Below are 19,737 nucleotides of genomic sequence, written 5' to 3'. Positions count from 1 at the left end.
TTCAAAGAATCTATTACTGAAAACAGCTTTACCTATTTGGTAACTACAGCTTCAGTGCTATAAACTCATGGTTCCACGGAAATAGCTCAAAACATCTCACAGGTGCTTCTATAACCTTGGCATCAACTTGCAGAACCAGCTCCTCCTTTTCAACTCCATTAAAACACTACAGAGAACAGTAAGGATCACCATTGCACAATGCCAGGCCAAATTAAGTTTATTAGACCTTCAGCAAATAATTATTTCTAGCTTTATTTAGACATTGTATGTAAAGCATAGAAAAATCACACAAAAGACAAACAAGTGCAATTCGCGGGAAGTAACAGTTCCCAGTTCCTTCTCCCCAGATCAGAATTGTCGAAGGCATATTCTTACAGAGCTTGCTTTCTGTACAGAAAGAAAATAAAGTGATAACAGAACATTTATCTGATTAGTACAGCTCACACCTCTCTCTATTTCCTCCATCCCTGACCCCACCTTCACTAATTTCTAGTAAGGCACACGTGTCATTGTATGGGAACTTCACCCAGAATGCCCTTTATATGTAGAACCACACAGATACAATAGTTGTTTTAGTATCAACAACTGCTACTGTTAGCTTGCCTTCTAACTGATAAGAAATTATTTTGTTTCTTCTATTCCTAAGACAAAAAACCCAAGCAGGCTTAACAAAAAACAAAGACTTAAAATAATGCTAGCCTGCGGTATTACCGTGAAAAATAAACAGCCAACCAAAATACTTGAAAGAAAAATGCTTTCACTGTATTTGTTCTCAGAGAATCTAGAAAGTAATTGATTTCTCCATGTATTTATCTATTTAAGGTTTGGTACTGTATATTATCAAACAAATCACTGCTCTCTTACTGCTCTGTTTTGGTGATGTTCCTTTTACTTTAGTAACTTGTTTCTTTTTTAAAAAAAAAGAGTTATGGTGTGTTTGCTCTGGTATAACTAAATACACCAGTAGGAATTCTGGCTTTCTTACCTTAAAAAAAAAAAATTTAAAAAAAGGCAAACCAAACTCAAAAACCGAAGTAGCCAGATTGCTATTTCAACTCTTCACACTTCCCCAGCAATCCCAGCACTCTGTGAAGGAAAAGAAACCTGGCACTAGGCACTACCTGGCTGTATAAAATTTGTATGGGTATCATACAAAATATTTACTCCAGACAAGCAAACACTTTTGCAGCCATAGACTGTGCTGCAAATAGTTTATCAAGTGAAGATCACCCTCTCAGGTTTGATTACTATTTAATCACGCTTGTAGAATTGTAGGTTGTATAGTATTTCTACCTTTTGCATAAGAAGTTTGTTTAATCACTCAGACTATGCTTAATATGCAGTAGGTTGTGCTGTGTAACTTAGATCACTTAAATTTGCTTCCATAAGAATATAGTGTTTGTTGCAGTGTTCATTACAAGTTGATTTTAGTCTCTTAAGACCTCTCTTTGCTTTTGCTTTATTGGCTAGAAATTAAACTAAACCTCATTTTTTTTTTCCCAAGATGCTGAAGTCCAAAACTCTAAATGCAAAACTGGGCTTTGGGTTTGGTTCACCGGGCCCTTAAGGCGTCTGTTGAGGGAGGTGTCGCTAAGTCTGTAATGTCCCACCACAACTTCTGCCATCGATATTAACGAATTAGATACAGCATGCCCTGGGTATCTATGAACAAGTTAGGACGAGCACCAATGGACAATGATAACACAGAGCTCAATGCCAACTAACCATCCCTGCACCACTTCACTTGTCCCATGGATCCTCCAGCCTGCATGAGGTCTCTGATATTGAGATACCAGGGGGAAGGACAGAAGCTAGTTAAAGTATGAGCATACCCCAGGCGGTGACTGCACAGCAGACAAGTCCTTTGTTTGTTAGAAAAGGTGCCTGTGGGCGGGGAGGAATCTGGCTGTCCATTGTCTGCTATAATAGCTGTGGCTTCACAGCAAGGATCACCATCAGCTGAACCTATCTCCTATTGCATAGCTACTAATCTATTGTAATGTGTCCCCCCCCCAACCTCACTCTCCTCAAAGCATTTACAGTCTAAATGCTTTAGTAAAATTGCAAACAAAAATAGCTTTCTGCTGATAACCTTCCCTTACAGAAAGGAAAACACCAATGTTTCTCTTTGCCATTTGTCCCATGGAATCTGACCTGCTGATGCTCTACTGATTTAGTCTGTCTTCAATATTTTGGTGACTTCCATGTCTAGGCTTCAGAGTGAAGCGATAACCTGAGTTCAAAGCTAAACCGCCTCACTTCAAGCTCAATGAACTGACCTGGCATGATTGAGAAGCCCCGGCTTTCTGCAGCACCCTGTCCTGCTAATCCAGTCATGGGGTGGCTTGAGTGCTGGGCATAGCTACCTTTGCTCAAGCTATGCTAATCAAGCATCCACAAGTCAGGCTGGCTTCGCACTCAATACGTACCTTGATTTGCTTACTAATTTCCAGCCCTGCCACTGAAGCTACATGAAGGGTTTCTGGCAAGGGAGGAACCCAGCTCAAAGACAATCGTGTTGTGAATCCTTGAGGCTGGCCTTTAGCTTTGCCGTCTGCTCTTTGCCTTTGTTGGCTACCTTCCCAGCGCCTGCACCCTTCTGCATGCCTCAGAGAGGAACTACTGAAGTTTATAGCAGCATTAACTCATCAGCTGGAAACCTGCCAGGCTGCTTACATTTTCACTACAGTCTTCTGAGCCCTGACTCCAGAGGGTGCTTAGAGATAGGATCCATGGTCAGAGGCAGTATGCTATACAACTGTTTTCTGATGTGCTTGGATCCATTTGGGGTGTTGTGCACAGATGCATTAGGGCTTGCATATCTACTGCAAACTGCCTCTATGAAGCAGGGAAAAAATGTCCCTTGCTTTTGTTTATCTCAGTATTAGAGGTACTTACTTGCCTGTAGAACAAAAGCAGAGAATCCCAGCAGAGAGCGCATGAAGTATCGAAAATCAAGATCTACTGCACAACCAGTGCTATTAGATTCTCATAAAGGTGATATACCTCTGGAGAATTGACGACATGTGCCTAGCTTATTTCTAGTTAGCAGAACATGACAACTTTGTGCAAGGAAAGTAGGATTGGACGCAAAATTAAAACAAAACCAAAATGGGGGGGAAAAAATAATAAATCAGCAGAAAAATCACTAGACATTTGCTTTTTTTATTGATGACAGGACAAAACCTGTGTGCTTCCAGTGAATTCTTTAATAATTGCTGTTACTGTTGTTGCTTGAAATCATAGAACCTCTATATTTTCCAGGATGATTATACTACAAAATCCTGATTAAAATACAGTTTTTAAATGAGGGGAAAATCGCTTCCTGATGAGTTTTCCTTTAATATTGTCATTTAAATCCGGTATCACAGATAGCTTGGTCAAACTGGTCCTCAAGAGGTCACTTAGTCCATTTCCTGCTTAAAGATAGAATCAACTGTATCTAAACTGCTTCTGCCAGTCATTTGTCTAAACTTTGTTCTTAAAAACCTCTCCTGATGCAGATCCACCACCTCCTTACGCATACTGTCTTTATAGCTAGGTACCCTCACGTCTAAGTTAGGTCTTCGTTATGAAAATTTAAGTTGCTCTCCATAACCACCAGACAGGACTAGCAACAATTGCCTTATTTCCTTTGCAGCAACTTTATTCTATATCCGAAGATTATTCTTTCTTTTTTTCCTCTAAGTCTGTATTCTTTCCAGCTAGCCCACGTCACTTTGCAGTGTTGTGCTTAAAACTGGATAAGGTACGCTAGCTGGCCTTTACTAGTGCTGAACTGAATGGGATGGCTTTATATACCATGTCTCCAACATTTCTTTTTTTTTTCTTTTTTTAAGCACATCCCCCTATCGTGACTGCTGTTCTATTTATTTTTTTTGCTGTGGCCTCATATTGTTGACTCCTGGAAAGCACATGATCCTCAGAATGGCTACACCTTTTCTGAAGAACTGCTCCTCATCCAGTCTTTTTTTCCCCATGGATTTGTGCAGCTGATTATGCCTACTAAAGTGCTGTGCCTTGCAGTTCTCATTATTCAATTACATGCTATTTTTAAGGTCACTTCCTATATTTGCCCATGTCACTTTGCATTCTAGTCCTGTCCTCCAATGGGCCTACAACCCCCTCCTCCCCGCTGTTACCTGCAAATGCAATATTTATATGCTGTAATCCAGTATCCATGCCAATAATGAAAATAGCAATTACTAATGACTGCAGGATGGTCCTCTACAGACCCTCTCTACAAATTCTTCCAACGTGAAAGTGACCCACTGGTAACTACAGGTCACCGTGGTGTTTCATCAAGGCAATCTCTCCCCTCATTTGTTTCTGAAAGTGATGCTTACAACAGTAGTTTCAACACTGTCAACTAAATCTGTATCTGAGTTCCTAAAAGATCTGGCCAGTCTGTTTTACAGTAAGTGCGATAAAATTAACAACTGCTTCAGCCACAGTTCTGAACTAGGTAACAGTATAGTGCACTTCTCACAGGGAAAATTAATACAAATTAATGCAAGCAGGCTAGGACTCGTTTATCACTAGCAGTTACTGGCTCAAAGTAAGGCATCAATTTAAAGTTACAGCATAGTTCCTGGCTAGCTGAATGGTATGCATGCTCCTGTCCTAGATGGCAGTTGGATATCCTTGCTCCTGCCTACTTAGGTCTGAACTCAGAAAACATGCTCAAGGTATTTTTCACTATGTCTGTATTACCTGTTTCAAAATGTTCCACATCTATGCAAATCCTAGTTACACTGCTCCACACATCATTTTTATATGAAGCAGTCAGCTCATTTTAAATAGAGTTCAATGTAGTTTACCTGATTCTCTTACATTTGCACTTTGTTGATTTGAATCAAAATTAGGTGTCCCAAGTCTGTAAAAGTAAAGTTCAAATCAAATCAGAGTAACTGATACACACAGACAAATCGGTCTGATGGGGAAGCATTCAGTGTGCTAGGACCTTGCCATACATACTGTTTGTCACAAACTAAACATGACAGACTGGCAGTGGTGAGCAATGAACAGTTCGAGTGTAAAAAAAAGAAAATATATATATACATGGTATATTTTAATCAGTCTTATCACAGAGCCTGAAGGGCCTCTGTAGAGTTATACAAATGGATATTTGAAACACAGATTTGTCCTTAAGTCTAAGGATACATTACTTCGCGGTTTTTACAAATTTTTGCACAACAATGCTTAAAGTATTGTTTAAAAAACTGGTCCAGCTCAGGCTCTTCTATTGTTTCCAGATAAAACTTAGACATAATGAGGGTCAGTTCTCTAAAACCAGTAGCTGAGTGAAAGTGTTTGAACTATTTCTACAACTCTAGAATAGACAGACAGCCATGAATTTTTTTTTTTCATTTTGACAATAATGCTAATGAAAACTGGTGAAAGATTTATATGACCTTTTGACTAACACACAGGCATTTAAGAGCATGTACGACAGCACCGTGGACACTGCTTACACAAGTGCCTAACCTGCAAATCTGTAGGCATGAAAACTTACTCCTGTGAGTAGCTGTGTTGATTTGTGTTGCATAACCCTGTCTTAATTATGCCTCTGAGATTACTCGCATGAGAAATTCACTGTGTGGGGGTTGGTAAAAAACCTTGGTTTATAGCTTGTGAGGGGTCGATACTAGCACAGGGAAAAAAAAAACTTGAGGCATTTTGAGTTAGTGGATCTGTCATCTACTCTCAACTGAAAAGAAAGTAATTTAAATATTCTCACAATTCAAAACATTCAGGAGTTACACAATCTTTCGCTGTTGCATTTTTATAATAAAAGCATGTTAAATAACAGTGCGCTCTAGCTCTACTTAACACTTAAATGTTTTACTGAAATGCCTTTATAAATTTGTTTCATCCCTACTCCTTAAGCAGTTTCACTCACTACTGGCAAATAAGGTAAAAGCCACTCTGCACACATAATGATGGCAGAATCAGGCTGTTACTACAAATGGACAGAAATACAAAAATACCAGACTTCTGATTGCTGTGCTAAATTATACCACTCCTTCCTACTCCGACCTAGACTATACTCTTCTGGTAAGAAAGAGGGAGGGAAGAAAGAGAATGGAAGAAAACGCTTAGTAGAAATAATTCTAGATAGATCAAGGCTATCACTAGATAAACATACCTTTAAATCACTGCGAGCCACTGATTTACGTTCAGCAACTAACAATGAAGGAATTGCTTTAGAAGGCTCCGCAGAACTATGTTCAGAGCTGGACAATACTAAAAAGTAGTATTTCATTATTCACTTGAGAGCTACTTCAGACATGTTCTTACAGGAGTTGTGAACCCTCTTTATTGTATTTTTGTAACTGCAACTGCAAACTTCTGTATAGGCAAGGAAGTGTTAGAAATAATCGTATGGGTTTGTGTTCTCAGAACCATTCTGCAAACTTCAGCTTTCTTTTCTTGTAGCATGCATTTATTGTACTCGGTGGTGAGAAAGCGCTGGGCAGGGAGAGACAATAAAAAGTATAACATAACTATCAGAAAATACATTATCAAGTAGAGTTTGGGTGATGTTTTTTAAATTTTGCTCATTCAGCTTCAGCACAGGCATTTTTGCACGTACTCCTAATATACTGTCTCTTACATATCAACTTCACCTTCTATAGGGAACTACTTAGTGTTCACAGTCGGGGTTTTCCCTGCAGACGTGAAAACAAGCAAAACTGCCATCTTTTTTTCCTCAATGAGACTCAATATTTAGCAATATGAAGACATTTGCCCAGTAAGAAATGAGCAGAATAAACACAATGGGACTGCCATTGATCTGAAAAGTCAACAGCTTGGCTAGAAAAAAAAAATAGTACATGTGAAGACTTGGGCACACGTTTGTGCTACTGTATAGGGGTATTGGGTATTTGACTGCATTCAGAATATTCTTCCTCCTACTGATTTCAAAAAAGCAACAGAACTAACGCGGGGCTTTGACAAAGGAGAGATGGAAACTTATTACATTTGAGAGACAAAGGAATGGATTGACTTATTCATATCCTGGTGTGTCTGACAAAATGCTTTGTGTGAACAATGCCTACTCTGAAGGGAGGGAGGAAAAATCCAGCAGAGTTAGTTTGAATCACCTATTTAAACCATTTAAGCAAACTTGGATGACTTTTTTTTTCTTTTTTTTTTTTTCTTTCCTCCCTGGGGAGCACTATGGAGTAATCACATGAATCTGCTTCACTTACTGACTGGAGTAGTCACCTCCATGGCAGAACTGGAGCAAACCACAGCTGTGCAGTAACATCTTCAACAGGCACAACTGTTTGCAGAGTAAACATTTGCCTATAACCTTACTGTAGATAGAGTATGTTAACAAAAGGAAGGCTTCTACCAGCTTAGCTGCGGCACCCTCCTTGCTAACACAAGGCTGCGTTAGCTCAACTCCAGAGCTACCTCTGCACATGGAAGAGCCTGCACCACCAGCACAATTGTTCATTGCTCCTCATTGTTTCAGACAGCTCAATTGAAAGAGCTTAAATTGCTGGTCTGAAGAATACCTTCACAATATTGCTTTAAATACATACTGCAATGCTTCCCCACTGATGGGGTAATAACCACAGTGAGACAGTTACAAACATCTGGATTCATGGGTCCATAACTAAACCAGTAATAGCATTCGTCTGCCAGGGTTTTGCAGGCATTTTTCTTTGTGTCAAACTCCAGACCGTGGGGTTGGGCTGGCAACACTCTGCAGCGTAGAATTAGCCCAAGATGTGGCAGTAATGAAAGGGACAAATACAGTCCTTAGGAAGCAGAAGAATCCTGTATTAAAACAAAACCCCTACATGTCCTGCTCCCGTTGTGCTCAGTACACATACTTTGGAGTGTTATTTTAAAATAAGTAATTTTAAAATGAACTACTCATAAATTATCAACCGACTTGCAAGCCTAGGAGAGGCTACAAACAGCAAAATCACCAACTCCTACCTTTTGTAGTATTGCTCAACAAATCACATTAGTATATATTAGCATACAAGGCCTGAAAATAAATAGTAATCGAGATAGTAATCCCTATTAAGGAAAATATTTTCAACAGACCTACCAGGTCAGGCACTCACTAGCTAGAGGATGAGACAGAGCAGGGAGCCTTTGGGACGATCCAAGCAGCTCTCCCTTGGTAAGAATTCCCATTTCCCAGCAGCTACGAAGAAGTGCTGGCTCTCCTCTGACCAGCGCCCTAAGGCACGTGTTTTGTCTGGCCTTTCTTCTTTTTTTTTTTTTTTTTAACCACTTGCTTTCAGACATCTGATCTTTAATTTAAAAAAGACAAGAGATTAAAGCCAACTGACAGAACAAACTATAAAATGCTTAAATTCTCCCACTTGCATGGGAAAGATGCACTATCTTAACTCACCTCTTTTTAAACCACATGAATTAAGCTCTGAGTGGACACACTGATTTTGGTGTTTGCTTTCATTTCCTACAAAGTTTATACCAAACTGGATTTGTTGTAAAATGGGTTGTAAACTATAAACTAAGCTGGCATGGGTGTTACTAAATTTACTTAATACTGGGTTGAACTTCAAAAACTTTCCCATGAAGATGAACAATGATTACTTTTGGAATGGACATGAGGAGGAGTGAGGAAAGAAGACAGGGAGTACATGTTTTTGCTATTGCGGATCAGCAGGGCAGCCAGGAAGAGCTAAAGGAAGCTGCTATAAATCACGGCACCCCTGGGAACGGCCTCACTTGTGCCAGCCCTAAAATCCAGGAAGTACCACGAGCGTCGGAGCTGGCTGTGCCCCACTCCACCTGAGCTGCAGCCTCCAAGTTGGGCAGGTCAGAACAGCCTTATATAACCTTATATATAGGGTTAGATAGCTCAGATATAACCTTAACTTCAGAGCGGTGACCTCTGATCTAAACAGTTTTATGCCATGAACTGAAAATAGTTATTCCAGATATGTCAAATGTATTTAAGAGCATCTCTGCAGCCCAGATTTACCACGCATTACGTGCAAGATCTTTGCAGCATTTTCCTGAGAATGTGTAACGGTGGGGTTTGGCACACTTCCATACCTTGAAGTATGTATAAGCACTTGGCCATGGTTTGAAATTGAGCTGCCTAGGAGCAATAGGGCCAAGACCTTTTTAGCTTTGCTTTATGCTATTAAAAGCACAAAAGAAATTAAATACAGCACACTGCACCAAGTAGCACAGCTTTGAGTTAAGCCAGCAAAACCAAGAAAAAACAGGATCAGATACCTGTGTCCTCAGTTTACCTATCTGTCCTAGTGCTACGGTGCATGCTGGACAGTAACTGACTCGCTTCAGGCTCTTCTGTTGGACAGGAGAAAACATGAGGAGAAAGCAGTACTTAATTTCCCTCCAACATCTTTAGTGGCTTAAGACCAAATCTAATTTTATTGGTTTTGATGTTCTATCTTTCTTGGAAATCACACCGAAATCACAGGAATTTAGAGTATTACTGTATGTTAAAGAGTAAAGCTATCAGCATAAAGATATTAAGTTTTATACTTGGTACCCCCAAGATGCAGTTCATATTCACTGCTCACAAACATGACAATGTGATGCATGACAACATGATTTTTCTAACAGTTCATTGTCCAATTAACAGAATCAGAAATCAATCTCTACTGTTGAGACAAGCAAGCAAAAAACTGCTATTTAGACATTTTTACTGTGCCTGTCATTCTGCTATCCCAGTGCCTAAAATAGAAGTTAATGTGCAGCCCGGGCCTGCTCAGCACACCCAGGAACAGGGCTCTCTTGGGGCTCTGGCATTTTTATAAAACAGATGTTATAGCAATAGATGTGACTGTGGGAAATTTAACTGCTGAGGAAACCGACACCTCTTTTGCACCAGAATCACAGTGCAACCAGTGGGTGGTCATTTTAAAGTAGCTAAATCAGCCACAGATCACTCCAATGGAGTGACGCCACGTGCACTTACACCGGCAGGTGAGAAGTGGCAGCAGCCATCAGTGTTTAACACGATACGGGAGAGTTCAACATATTCTTCAGTAGTTGTACTGTATCCTGTTAAAGTAACATTTAATGTTTTATATGTGCCATTATCATATTTTAAAAATCGCGAATTCTTTATCACTTATGTAACTGAGTAACCAGACGGACTATCAACGTCCAAGAGCATCGGTTGGCAGTTGTATTCTTGTGAAGCCTGAACATGTGGACTGCAAATGATAAGGGTGTGCTCTAGAACTGGAGGAGAAACAACTTTGCATGAAGAAATCTCTCTGGGAAAACTTATGACACAAGGTTTTTTATTTTTAAAGTACATGTGAATATGCCCAAGTTATACAGGCTTTTAAAGGTTTTTTACAAATTCTTTTTCTTTTACAAGAAATATAATAAGTAGCGTTCCGCTGCTTGTTGCCTGGCGAGCAATGAAGAGGTGTCATATGCCTGCTGTGTCAGTCTGTTGCCTAATCTGTGCTACTACACCCTATAAGAAAGCGTGTTACAAGCTTCAACTGCTCTGCACATAACACACAGCTGCATTTACCTCCGGATACCAGAAAGGCTCCTTCTAACAAGTCAATTTGAATGTAACGGTAATCCTTCGGGCACTGAAACTCTGTTCAAACTGTTCATCCTGAAAACCCAGAATTTCAGTTACAGAAGCCAATATCTCTTGTAAATATTTTTTACTTTGCAAAGGTAAAAATGCACTCATCTACAGTTGCTATTGAGTAAAAGGGTTAAATTCCTCTTAAAAAATACTTATGGGAACAGAAGCATTGACTTCTTCACCAGCAAAAAAAAAAAATCTTTTCCCCTACGCTCTGTAGGAGAGAAAATTGAATAATTTTAGACACATTGGGGGGTTTTCATCATTCTCAACAGCATTCCTGGGCATCTGGTAGTACCAGCTCACAAGAAAAACTCTTTGCAATACTCTTGTGCTAATAAGAGAGGAACACACTTTCCCAAGGAGCTAAATATCAGATAGTATTGGAGAGTGTGAAGGGGGAGGCCTCTCTTTCTAAAAGCCAAGCTGTAACTTGCTGTACCCAAAACTGCTACAATTATCTTTTTACCAACTATAAGGCAAAGTGTTGGTGTCCTATTTCATTTAAATACTTTCTCTCCTATCATGCCGCTTTGAGGGTCCAAGTATCAAGTGCATGTCAAACGCAGAACTAGGTCCCAGTAATTTATTAGAAGTTATTTAAAAACAAAACATCCCCCCCCCCAAAAAAAAAAAAAAAACAACCCAACAAACCCAATTTGCTCTTTCAACAGAGCTTGCCTCTATTGAAGTGGGAGAGCCACTGACCCTGCATGCAAATACATCAGACTGCCATAGGCAATCTACAGCACAGTCCTCAGGATAAGACACCTTCACCACAAATTCAATAAAACACAGCTCTGGTTAGTCCCTGCTCTCACGGACTAGTCAGATAGGAGAACAACTCACACTTTACTGAATGCGCAAGACCTGCACCAAACCTTTCCAACTACTCAAAAAGCCAAACAATTCCAACATAAAAATCAGAAAGCACTTCCAGCATTTTTTTAAACGTGTACAAGGCTCACTGTTACACATGAGCTATTAAACTGAAGATACCTTGCAGTCGGAAATCTTACTGAGATGCATCAAATGAAAGCAACATTATTTAAATGTAGCTTTACTGCAAATCTGATCACTGGATCCTCACAGCTAATGAGAATTTTTATGCATCCTTTAAACAAAAGTAAAACATGCAGAAGATTTAAAGAAATTAGCTAGCTATGCTACTATTTAACTTTCCCACAGATCAAGCGCTCCAGTTACCGTCACTTTATCTAAGACTAAATCACTCAATCTTCCAAGCTTACAGTTTCATTTTCTAAAACCGAACAGAAGCGTCTCCCAAGTTGGGAACTTCCTTAAAAATATTCTCTATCAAGAGACTACAACTTTGACCAACAGACACATAAATTTAAAGGCAATACGTCAGCTTATCTAACTGATAAGCAACATACTAAGAGAAAGCATACAAAAATCACATATGGTTCTTTACCTTTACTTCACAATGAAGTGATAACTCTGTAAACCTGGCACTCAAAAAGCCAGTTCAAACTACATGCAGACATTAAGCTGAAAGCCTCAGCGTATTTTGAAGTTCATACAATTAATGTTTCACGAAGGCAGTGACCAGCTACGAAAAACAAACTGAATACACTTCACTACGTACATCAATCACTAATGACTACGCCTCCAAGATGCAGACAAAATAGCAAACTTCAATATCAAACGTTCCCTGTGCTTGTTCAATCTGCTGTACGCAATTTTTGTCTAGCAGTCGCCGGTCGTAAACACTAAGTTTCCCATTTGTTAGCCTGAGCACATTAATCTCCTACCACCGTCAACAATTTAAGAAGCCGTTACATACCTGCAGTTAGGAGGAGGATCAAGGGTTATTTCAGCTAGCTCCTTCTGGATTCTGTTGGCGAAATGAGAACAGACACAAAGCATTTGAGATAGTCTATAGAATAAATCAGGGAATTACACTGCCCTCTACCACCATGCAGTTAAATGCAAGATTGGCTTTGCCTTCAGTAATGCTAACATGGCTGCTTCCTCTTTGTTCTCAGAGGCATAACCCAAATCCCACAGCTGAGAAACTTTGCAGCTTTTTTCCTGCTCCACGCTGTATGTAAACAGAACACTTACAACCGAGTTGGGTAGAAATTTCCCACAAGTATTCAGAAAAGTAACTCTTTTTCACATCTGAGCACTTTTTACCGGAGAGATTTTCTTTTCAAGCTAATATGCAAATGAGGCAAAGGGGGGGGCCTGCACAGGCAGATTTGACAATGACTTTAAACCAGCCCTACGGACCTGTGACTGAGGCTGGAGGAGTGAACCCCGCTGGCAGCAGACACACTCTTTTCACTGTATTTTACCTACTACTTTGCATTGTGTTTAAAAAGTGGATTTGCAGATCTGCCAGGCTGTCTCTGTTACTGGAATAATCTCTCTGGATCAACTTTGCTTCTCTCCACACCTTCTGCTGCCTTTCCCCCCCCAACCTTATACAGTAGCTCTATATATGTGTTAAAAAATGATATAACAACTTGAAATAATCTGTGCTTAGCTTTACCCTATTACAACCATAGCCAAGGTGTTAAGATCCAGAAGAGGAATACCGAAAACTTTTTGCCAATTTAATAGTTTATTCAGGTACATAAGAGGTGTAATTTCAAAAGATGCATGGTAAATTCCTCTTAAAAATATCAAATAAAACTTTTCTTCAGAAGAGGACCCATATGAGCAAGACCGTGAATTTCATGTGAATAGCAAGTATTAAAATGTGAGCTAACAGAAACTGCTCTGCACACCCTTGCACTAGTACCAGTACGTTCAGTCAGACTACTGAACTATCCGAGATGTTCGGAATTAGACTTACAACAATTAAGTGAAATAAAGGCAAAAGAGGAAAACTCAGTCTCAAAAGCCTGCATCTTAGGCTTTTCAAAAAAGATAAGTAATAACAAATTACAAAGCCTATATAATAGTTCCAGAACTTTTCTTTCTTTAGCCAGTCCTATTTCAAAGGGTTTCTTTAACAAGCTCAAAAGCCATCAAAGCCACCCAGTCATATGCTGCAGCAATTTTAACACATTTCAAAAAGTATTTAAGTCCAATACAAAATTACTAAAGTGTTCCTAAAAGTTAGAACTACAGTATTCATGCTGAATAAGCAAAACTTGAAGCTACTATGGCTACGCTACAGCTTTTCTTGCTACAGGATATTTGTAAATGTTTGTAAAGAAAAGCAACTCCAGGGAAATGACTGGAAAGTTATGTTTCATCTCTGAAGACCACTGGAATCACAGGATTTGATTATTTCACACAGCTGAACTTACAGAAAATTATCGGAGTATGTGTCTTGAGAACTGGACTGCCAGTAACCTTATATGCAAATAAAAATGCAACAGATATAACTAAACAAGGTTTCTGAAGATTTTGATATTTAAAGGTAGAGGCTACCTGTAGAACCCCACGGTTTGAATCTGCAGATCCTAAGGGAGAAAACTCGCTTAAGTTTCTCCTGAAAGAACTGCAGAGTGAACCTATTACTTCAAGGTACATAAGGCTCTCCCATGCATTGACATGAAAAGCTAGTCATAAGGCCCACAGAAGCCATTGGGGTTTTGTGACTTCTTTAATTAAAGAGCATTGCTTCTCATCAATCTACAGACCATAACAAAATACACTAGGAGGACTCCACTCTACACCAATCAGACATGGAAACCTAACTCTGAAAAAGATAGCCGAAGCTGACGCTCTCATGCGCATTTTTGCAAATACAAAACGTATTTAGGTGCCCCCCCAGCCAGCCTGTAAGTTACCGAGTTCTCAAACAACTCTTCAAAAGACATGTATGACAAGTCTGTGTAATTATTACCCCAATAAGACTTGGATTAATGAAGATACTGCAGGCTCCTGTACTACAAAAGTTGGTCCTTCTCTCTTCTCCACATAGCGTTACAAGAAGAACCCCTCTGCCTTGAAAAGTGCAATGCAAGCACTGTGACTCAAAATGCTGTGCAAAAACACTACAGAATGTTTTGCTGTCCCCGTTACCTTTTAGCACTAGTAGATAGCTTAGCAGTAGTTTTGCTGGATAGTTTGGTGTTCTTCTTCTGCTGGGTGGCAGAGGGTTTTCGTTCTTCTTGCTCTTCGGGTTCAGGTGCAGGTGGATCCCTCTGATCTGCATCTGAACTACCGCTGCTGGTACTTGGACTTTCATCGTCTGACCTCTGCCTATCACTGGACATCGTGGGGAGCTTTTTTGGGGAAGGAGAAGAAAAGAGGCTGGGTTAATACAACAGGCAGGACTCTCTCTTGCCATTCCCCAAGTTCCAGAGAACACCTGAATCGGTGACAACTCCGTTTCACCGGAAATTAACCAAAATATACTTCTTTGTCTGGTCCCCAAAGGCTGCAGTTTGACAGCTGCAAAGCAGTATTTACACTTCTGAAAATACTTCTGATATTTCCAATTTTTAAACCCACTCGCATTTTTTTCATACTTTAAACAATATGCCAATTGTCGACTTTGTTCTAAGGCATGAGACAGATTTAGCAGGGTACTTAGGCAATGAACATTAATAACTTATGACACATTGTAAATAACAGACCTCACTGAAAATGTTTTTTAAAAAGTCACTAATGCCCTGTAAATATTTACACTGGAGCAGAGCATTTTATTGGGTCCAAACGCCAGATCCCCCCTCTCCCCCTCTCTCCAAGAAAATATATTGCCAATAACACTTGGGTTGATTTCAGATGGAAATGTACACTTGCTCTGTGCATTTAAAGGGCTGGGCTGGGGCGGGGGGGGGGGGGAACGAGGGTATTTTTGTTAATGTTGGTTTTTTTTTTTTTAAAAGGGAAAAACCCCAAGATGCATTTAAAGCAACTCGGGCGGCAGCAGCCCCGGTTATTTACATGGCCAGCAGCGAGAACTGCATTCGGCCACCACAGAGCTGCCGGAGGGGGAAGAAGCATAATTCAAACTGCACCTTCTGCACAGCTCTCCCCGCCGCCGCTCCCCGCGCCGCTCCACCAGCCAGACCGACATTTTTCCGTCGACCGGGGGGGGGGGGCGGGGGGAGGAGGGGGCTGCCCCGGCGGCCGGGGGGGGCCGAGGAGGAGCGCGGCGGGGAGCTGCGGCAGGGCTGGAGGCGGCCGCCCGCTCGCCCGGCCGCGCTTTGTGGGGAGAGCCCGGCGCGGCGCGGCTCGGCGCGGCTGGGCTCGGCGCGGCGGGCGGCGGCGGCTCGCCCGGCCCCGCACCGCACCGTGCGTGTGCACCAAGTGAGGCGTGAACTCGGGCCGGCTCCGCGCCCCCGGCCGCCGCCAGGCAGCGAGCGCCGAAAACAAGAACAAAGCTCCTCTACCAGCCCCCCCGCCTCCTCCCCGCCTCCCCCCACCGCGCTCGCCCAGCCGCCGCGGCAGCCGCCTCGCCCGCCTCTCCCTTACCTTCGCCGGCGTCCTGTCCCGCTGCTGGGTCGGAGGGGCGGGATGGCGGGGGGCCGGGCCGGGCCCGCGGCGCCCGAGGAGGGGACGGAGGCGGCCGGGGGGCTATACGGCGGCGGCGGCGGCTCTGTGGCCGGGCAGTGTGGAACATTGAGAGCCGGAGCAGGGGGGGACGGGGGGAGGCGCGGTGCGGCCCCGCGGCCGGCGGGTGGCGCTGGCGGGCCCCGCTCTGCGGCGCGGGCTCCCGCGGCGGGCCGGGGGGCCGGGGCGGGGGGCGGCGGGCGCGCGCCGGCGGGGGCGGGGGAGGGGGCTCCGGCCGCCTCCGGCCTCCCGCCTGCCGCCTCCGCCCGCCCCCGCCGCGGCGCCGCCGGCGGAGCTCCCGGCGAGCGGGGGAGGGGAGAGGGGGCGCTCGCTCCCGCCTGGCGGCCGCCGGAGCGCGCCCCCCTCCGGGCCGGGGTGCGCGCAGGCGCCCTCCCGCCGCCGCCGAGGGCGCGCGTGCTCCGGGCCGGGCAAGGACAAAGCGGCGGCGCGCGGGGGGGGCGGCCCTCGACGGCCGCTCGGCCCGGCCCGGCCCGGCGCGGCCCGGCCCGGCTCGCGGCCTCCCTCACCGCAGCCGCCGGCTTCGCCCGGGTCCCGACCGCCTCCAGCCCGCCGGCGCCTGTGGGCCGCCGCCGCCGGCTTCGCCGGGCCGGTGCGCACCGACGGCTGCACCCCGGCGGGGGCCGTGGGGCCGCCGCAACCCCCGGCCTCCTCAGCCGCCCCGGCCTCGCACCTCACACCTCGCCTCGTGCCTTGCGCCTGGTGTCAGGGCAGGGACAGGCGCTGGCCGCCGACACAGGAACGGGACCGCTGGTGGTTTCTCACCCCGCCATCACCTCCCTCACGTATCCCCCTCCAAAAAATCTCCGCTCTTGGCACATCTTCACACATGGCAATTGGAGAAGCTCCGGTGTCTGGCGCGGCGTCTCTGCGGGAGCCCAAGAAGCGGAGCAGCGGCCCTGGCTGTCCCGCCAGCCAAGCCCTGCACGGGGCTGAGGAGACCCAACGTGCTGGGAGAGCCTGCGTCGTAAGCACGGTGCTGCACCCCCGCTGCAGCAGGAGTGCCACCCTGCAGCCTCACCACTCCTAATAGTAGTACTCGGGATTAAAAACAGAATTAGGAGTTGTTCCGTGAGCGGCCAGCGTGCCAAATGGTGAATGTTTTAAAGATGAAAGAGGATAATCAATAGCAGTTGCGGTAGGTGTCACGGGAAGATGGTATAGGATGGAGATTTAGTTTATCTTCTGGCCCATCATGAATGCACTCTTCTGGTGTGTACTTGAACAGCTTTTCACACCGTGCGCCTGGAGTACGCCATGTGGTAAAAGCACTCCGCCAATTGAAAGAACGTAAATATTCCAAACTTAGAGCCTGATCATACCGGCAATAAAATCCACTTGTAAAAGAAGATTTATTCTATCTGTGAAAAGTGGGTAACTGGCTTCAGCAGGGAAGGAATTAACAATTACTGTAAATGTTTGTGCAATTTACATGAAATCTCAGGCTAACGTTGCTGTCCAGCACAAGGGCTTTCGCCTCGATGGCTTTTACCTCAAGAGCTTTCATGATCAACAGCCTAATGACTTAAAACTACTGTGTTTTCTTAGCTTGTGCAGGATCAAGGGGTCAGAGAGCGTATATTGTGCTCTAGAGGGAATAAACAATCGGTGTGTCAGGGAATACCCTTCTCTGGGCAGCTGAAGTTAGCTCAGTTGAAAAGTATGCTGAAGATTTGGCGAGAGAGTTGAATGATGTGATGCGGAGGAATACTGGAGGTTTGTTTGTTAAAGTAGGCTATAGAGAATTCCCAGGTCACCGCTACAGGCAATTTGCCCCTGAGGTATGCTGTAGAAAATTCCTGGCATAAACAGTATCTGGCATGATGAGCAATCTGGGCATAATTAGTAAAAAGGAAGCATGGCAATATCAAAAATCTATCAGTCAGCACTGAGAGCCTTTTTTTTCTTTTTTTTTTTTTCCCCATTCTGTTGATGATGCTCAAGATGAGGCTTGCTGGAGCTTTGAAAGTCAGGATTAAGTGTTTAAATTTTTATTTTATTTCAGGTGAAATTTAACACAGGCGTCCAAAAAAAAGTACTAGAAGAGCGTGCATATACAGAATGAAAGTAAGTAGATTGGTCAAGGGTTGCACACCACGTCAGCTACTATACGTTGTGTGCCTTCCGTGGCTTTCAGGATACAAAGTGAAAATAAAGAAAGCCCATTTAACAGAGACTAATTGAAAAGCCAGCCTAGATTTTATTTTTTTCCCAGCCTTTTGTACCTTAATAAAACAGATTTACTACAGCAACGTGTGGATATAACAGATGTTTATTTGAATGAATATTCATTTGACATCAGGTCTCAAAGGATGAAACTTTCTTCTTATGAGGTTGTATTTTCCTTGGGTATGTTTGTTATGTTGTCAGCCATAGAAAAAGTACTGTGCTGAGAGGTACGGTACAGTTTGAAGGAGAGGGAGAAATGCCGATTTTAATAGCCATTGTTACAAAGCCACATGTCACGATCTCTCTGGCTTTTCATATCCCTTGTGATTTGACATCAGTGTAATTTTAACTGATGTACCCATCATGAATGCTTTTTCTCTGCCAGTTTATTGGGTACTTGAACTGTGAAACTGCAGCTGGTATTGTGAAGTGCAGAGCCTTCCTAAGGACCGTTTAGACTTGTCTGAACAGTCCTGGGCACTCAGGAGTGGGTGAGGCCTGCATTTTTTTCCCCAATCAGTTGCCTTTGTTGTTTGTGTTTTGTTTTGTTTTTTACAAGCCCTGCTCCCAAAAGCAGTTGATGTTTTTTCAGGAGCCCAATGTCTTTTTTGGTATGTCTCCATCCCTGTTCTGTCAGAGCACAGGTATGAAGTTACTGTCAGCGTGCGGAGGTTTAACAACTGCTTTGGGCTGCACAGACATCTGAAAATATTTTTCTAGGATTAGGAGTTCACAGTTCAGCCTCCTCCATCTGACATGAAATTCTGTGATAGCAAACAACTCAATGCCTGGCACCAGAGCTAGGGTGAAAGGCATTTTCTGCTTCTCGCAAGAAAACTATGAGGGATGGAAAAATCATTGCTTGATCTCCTTGTCCCTACCATTTTAAGGGTGTACAGATGGTAAAATAAGGCCAGCATACATTTTTCATGATTAAGAGCAGCTCAATTGAAAATACTACTTAATGTTTACAGTCATATACTCCATCTTCTTTATCACAAAATCATTGTTTCCTGACACTAAATATATCTCCACATAGCAATGCATCCTTCTGTTCTATGTGTGTTCCCATACCAGGCTGCGTTGTTAAAGCACCTGTTGGAGCTCTACTACAACGCCACAGCTAGATGGGCACGAACTGCAGAACAAGGAAATGAACAAAATAATTTTTTTTACAGTAGATGGGGTAAAATTCAGATTTTATTAGTGCTTTTATTAGTAATTAGAGTCATAGTAGCTGCTAGTCCTCCTTGTAAGGTAGATCCTGTACAAATATCCAGTGTGTCTTTTCCGAAGATAATTAACAATTTTAACAGAGAGAGCTAGGAAAGTAGATTAGGCAAAAACCTTGGGCCAGGAAGAGATGTAGTGACTTACAGAAGCGAGTGCAGGAAGCCTGCTACGAGTCAGTAATTGCAGCTCATCCTGTTGTGCCTTAAACTTAAAATCACTACCATAAATAGGATTATTTTTACATTGTGATG

General features: G+C 43.1%; 1 protein-coding gene across 6 annotated transcripts in view; it reads right to left on the bottom strand.

Annotated features, from left to right (window-relative positions):
- The window catches only part of UBE2E3 (ubiquitin conjugating enzyme E2 E3), a 58,850-nt gene extending 42,676 nt beyond the window's left edge, over window positions 1-16,174 (bottom strand). For 3 of the 6 annotated variants that reach the window (XR_012674126.1, XR_012674127.1, XM_075153364.1), the window contains exons 1-3: window positions 15,989-16,174; window positions 14,591-14,793; window positions 12,393-12,443 (exon numbers count right to left, since the gene is read on the bottom strand). Coding sequence is in view for 2 of the 6 variants with exons in the window: in XM_075153364.1 (XP_075009465.1) it covers window positions 12,393-12,443; window positions 14,591-14,784 (245 nt within the window). In the remaining 4 variants the exon portion in view is untranslated. Of the gene's footprint in view, window positions 1-12,392; window positions 12,449-14,590; window positions 14,794-15,531; window positions 15,595-15,988 lie in introns of those variants that run through there. The other 3 variants (XM_075153365.1, XM_075153367.1, XM_075153366.1) reach the window with 3 other exon arrangements.
- Window positions 16,175-19,737: the final 3,563 nt, after the last annotated feature.

Source organism: Calonectris borealis, chromosome 6 (assembly GCF_964195595.1).
Source record: "Calonectris borealis chromosome 6, bCalBor7.hap1.2, whole genome shotgun sequence".
NCBI classification, from domain to species: Eukaryota; Metazoa; Chordata; class Aves; order Procellariiformes; family Procellariidae; genus Calonectris; species Calonectris borealis.
This window is presented reverse-complemented; position numbering and strand designations above follow the sequence as displayed.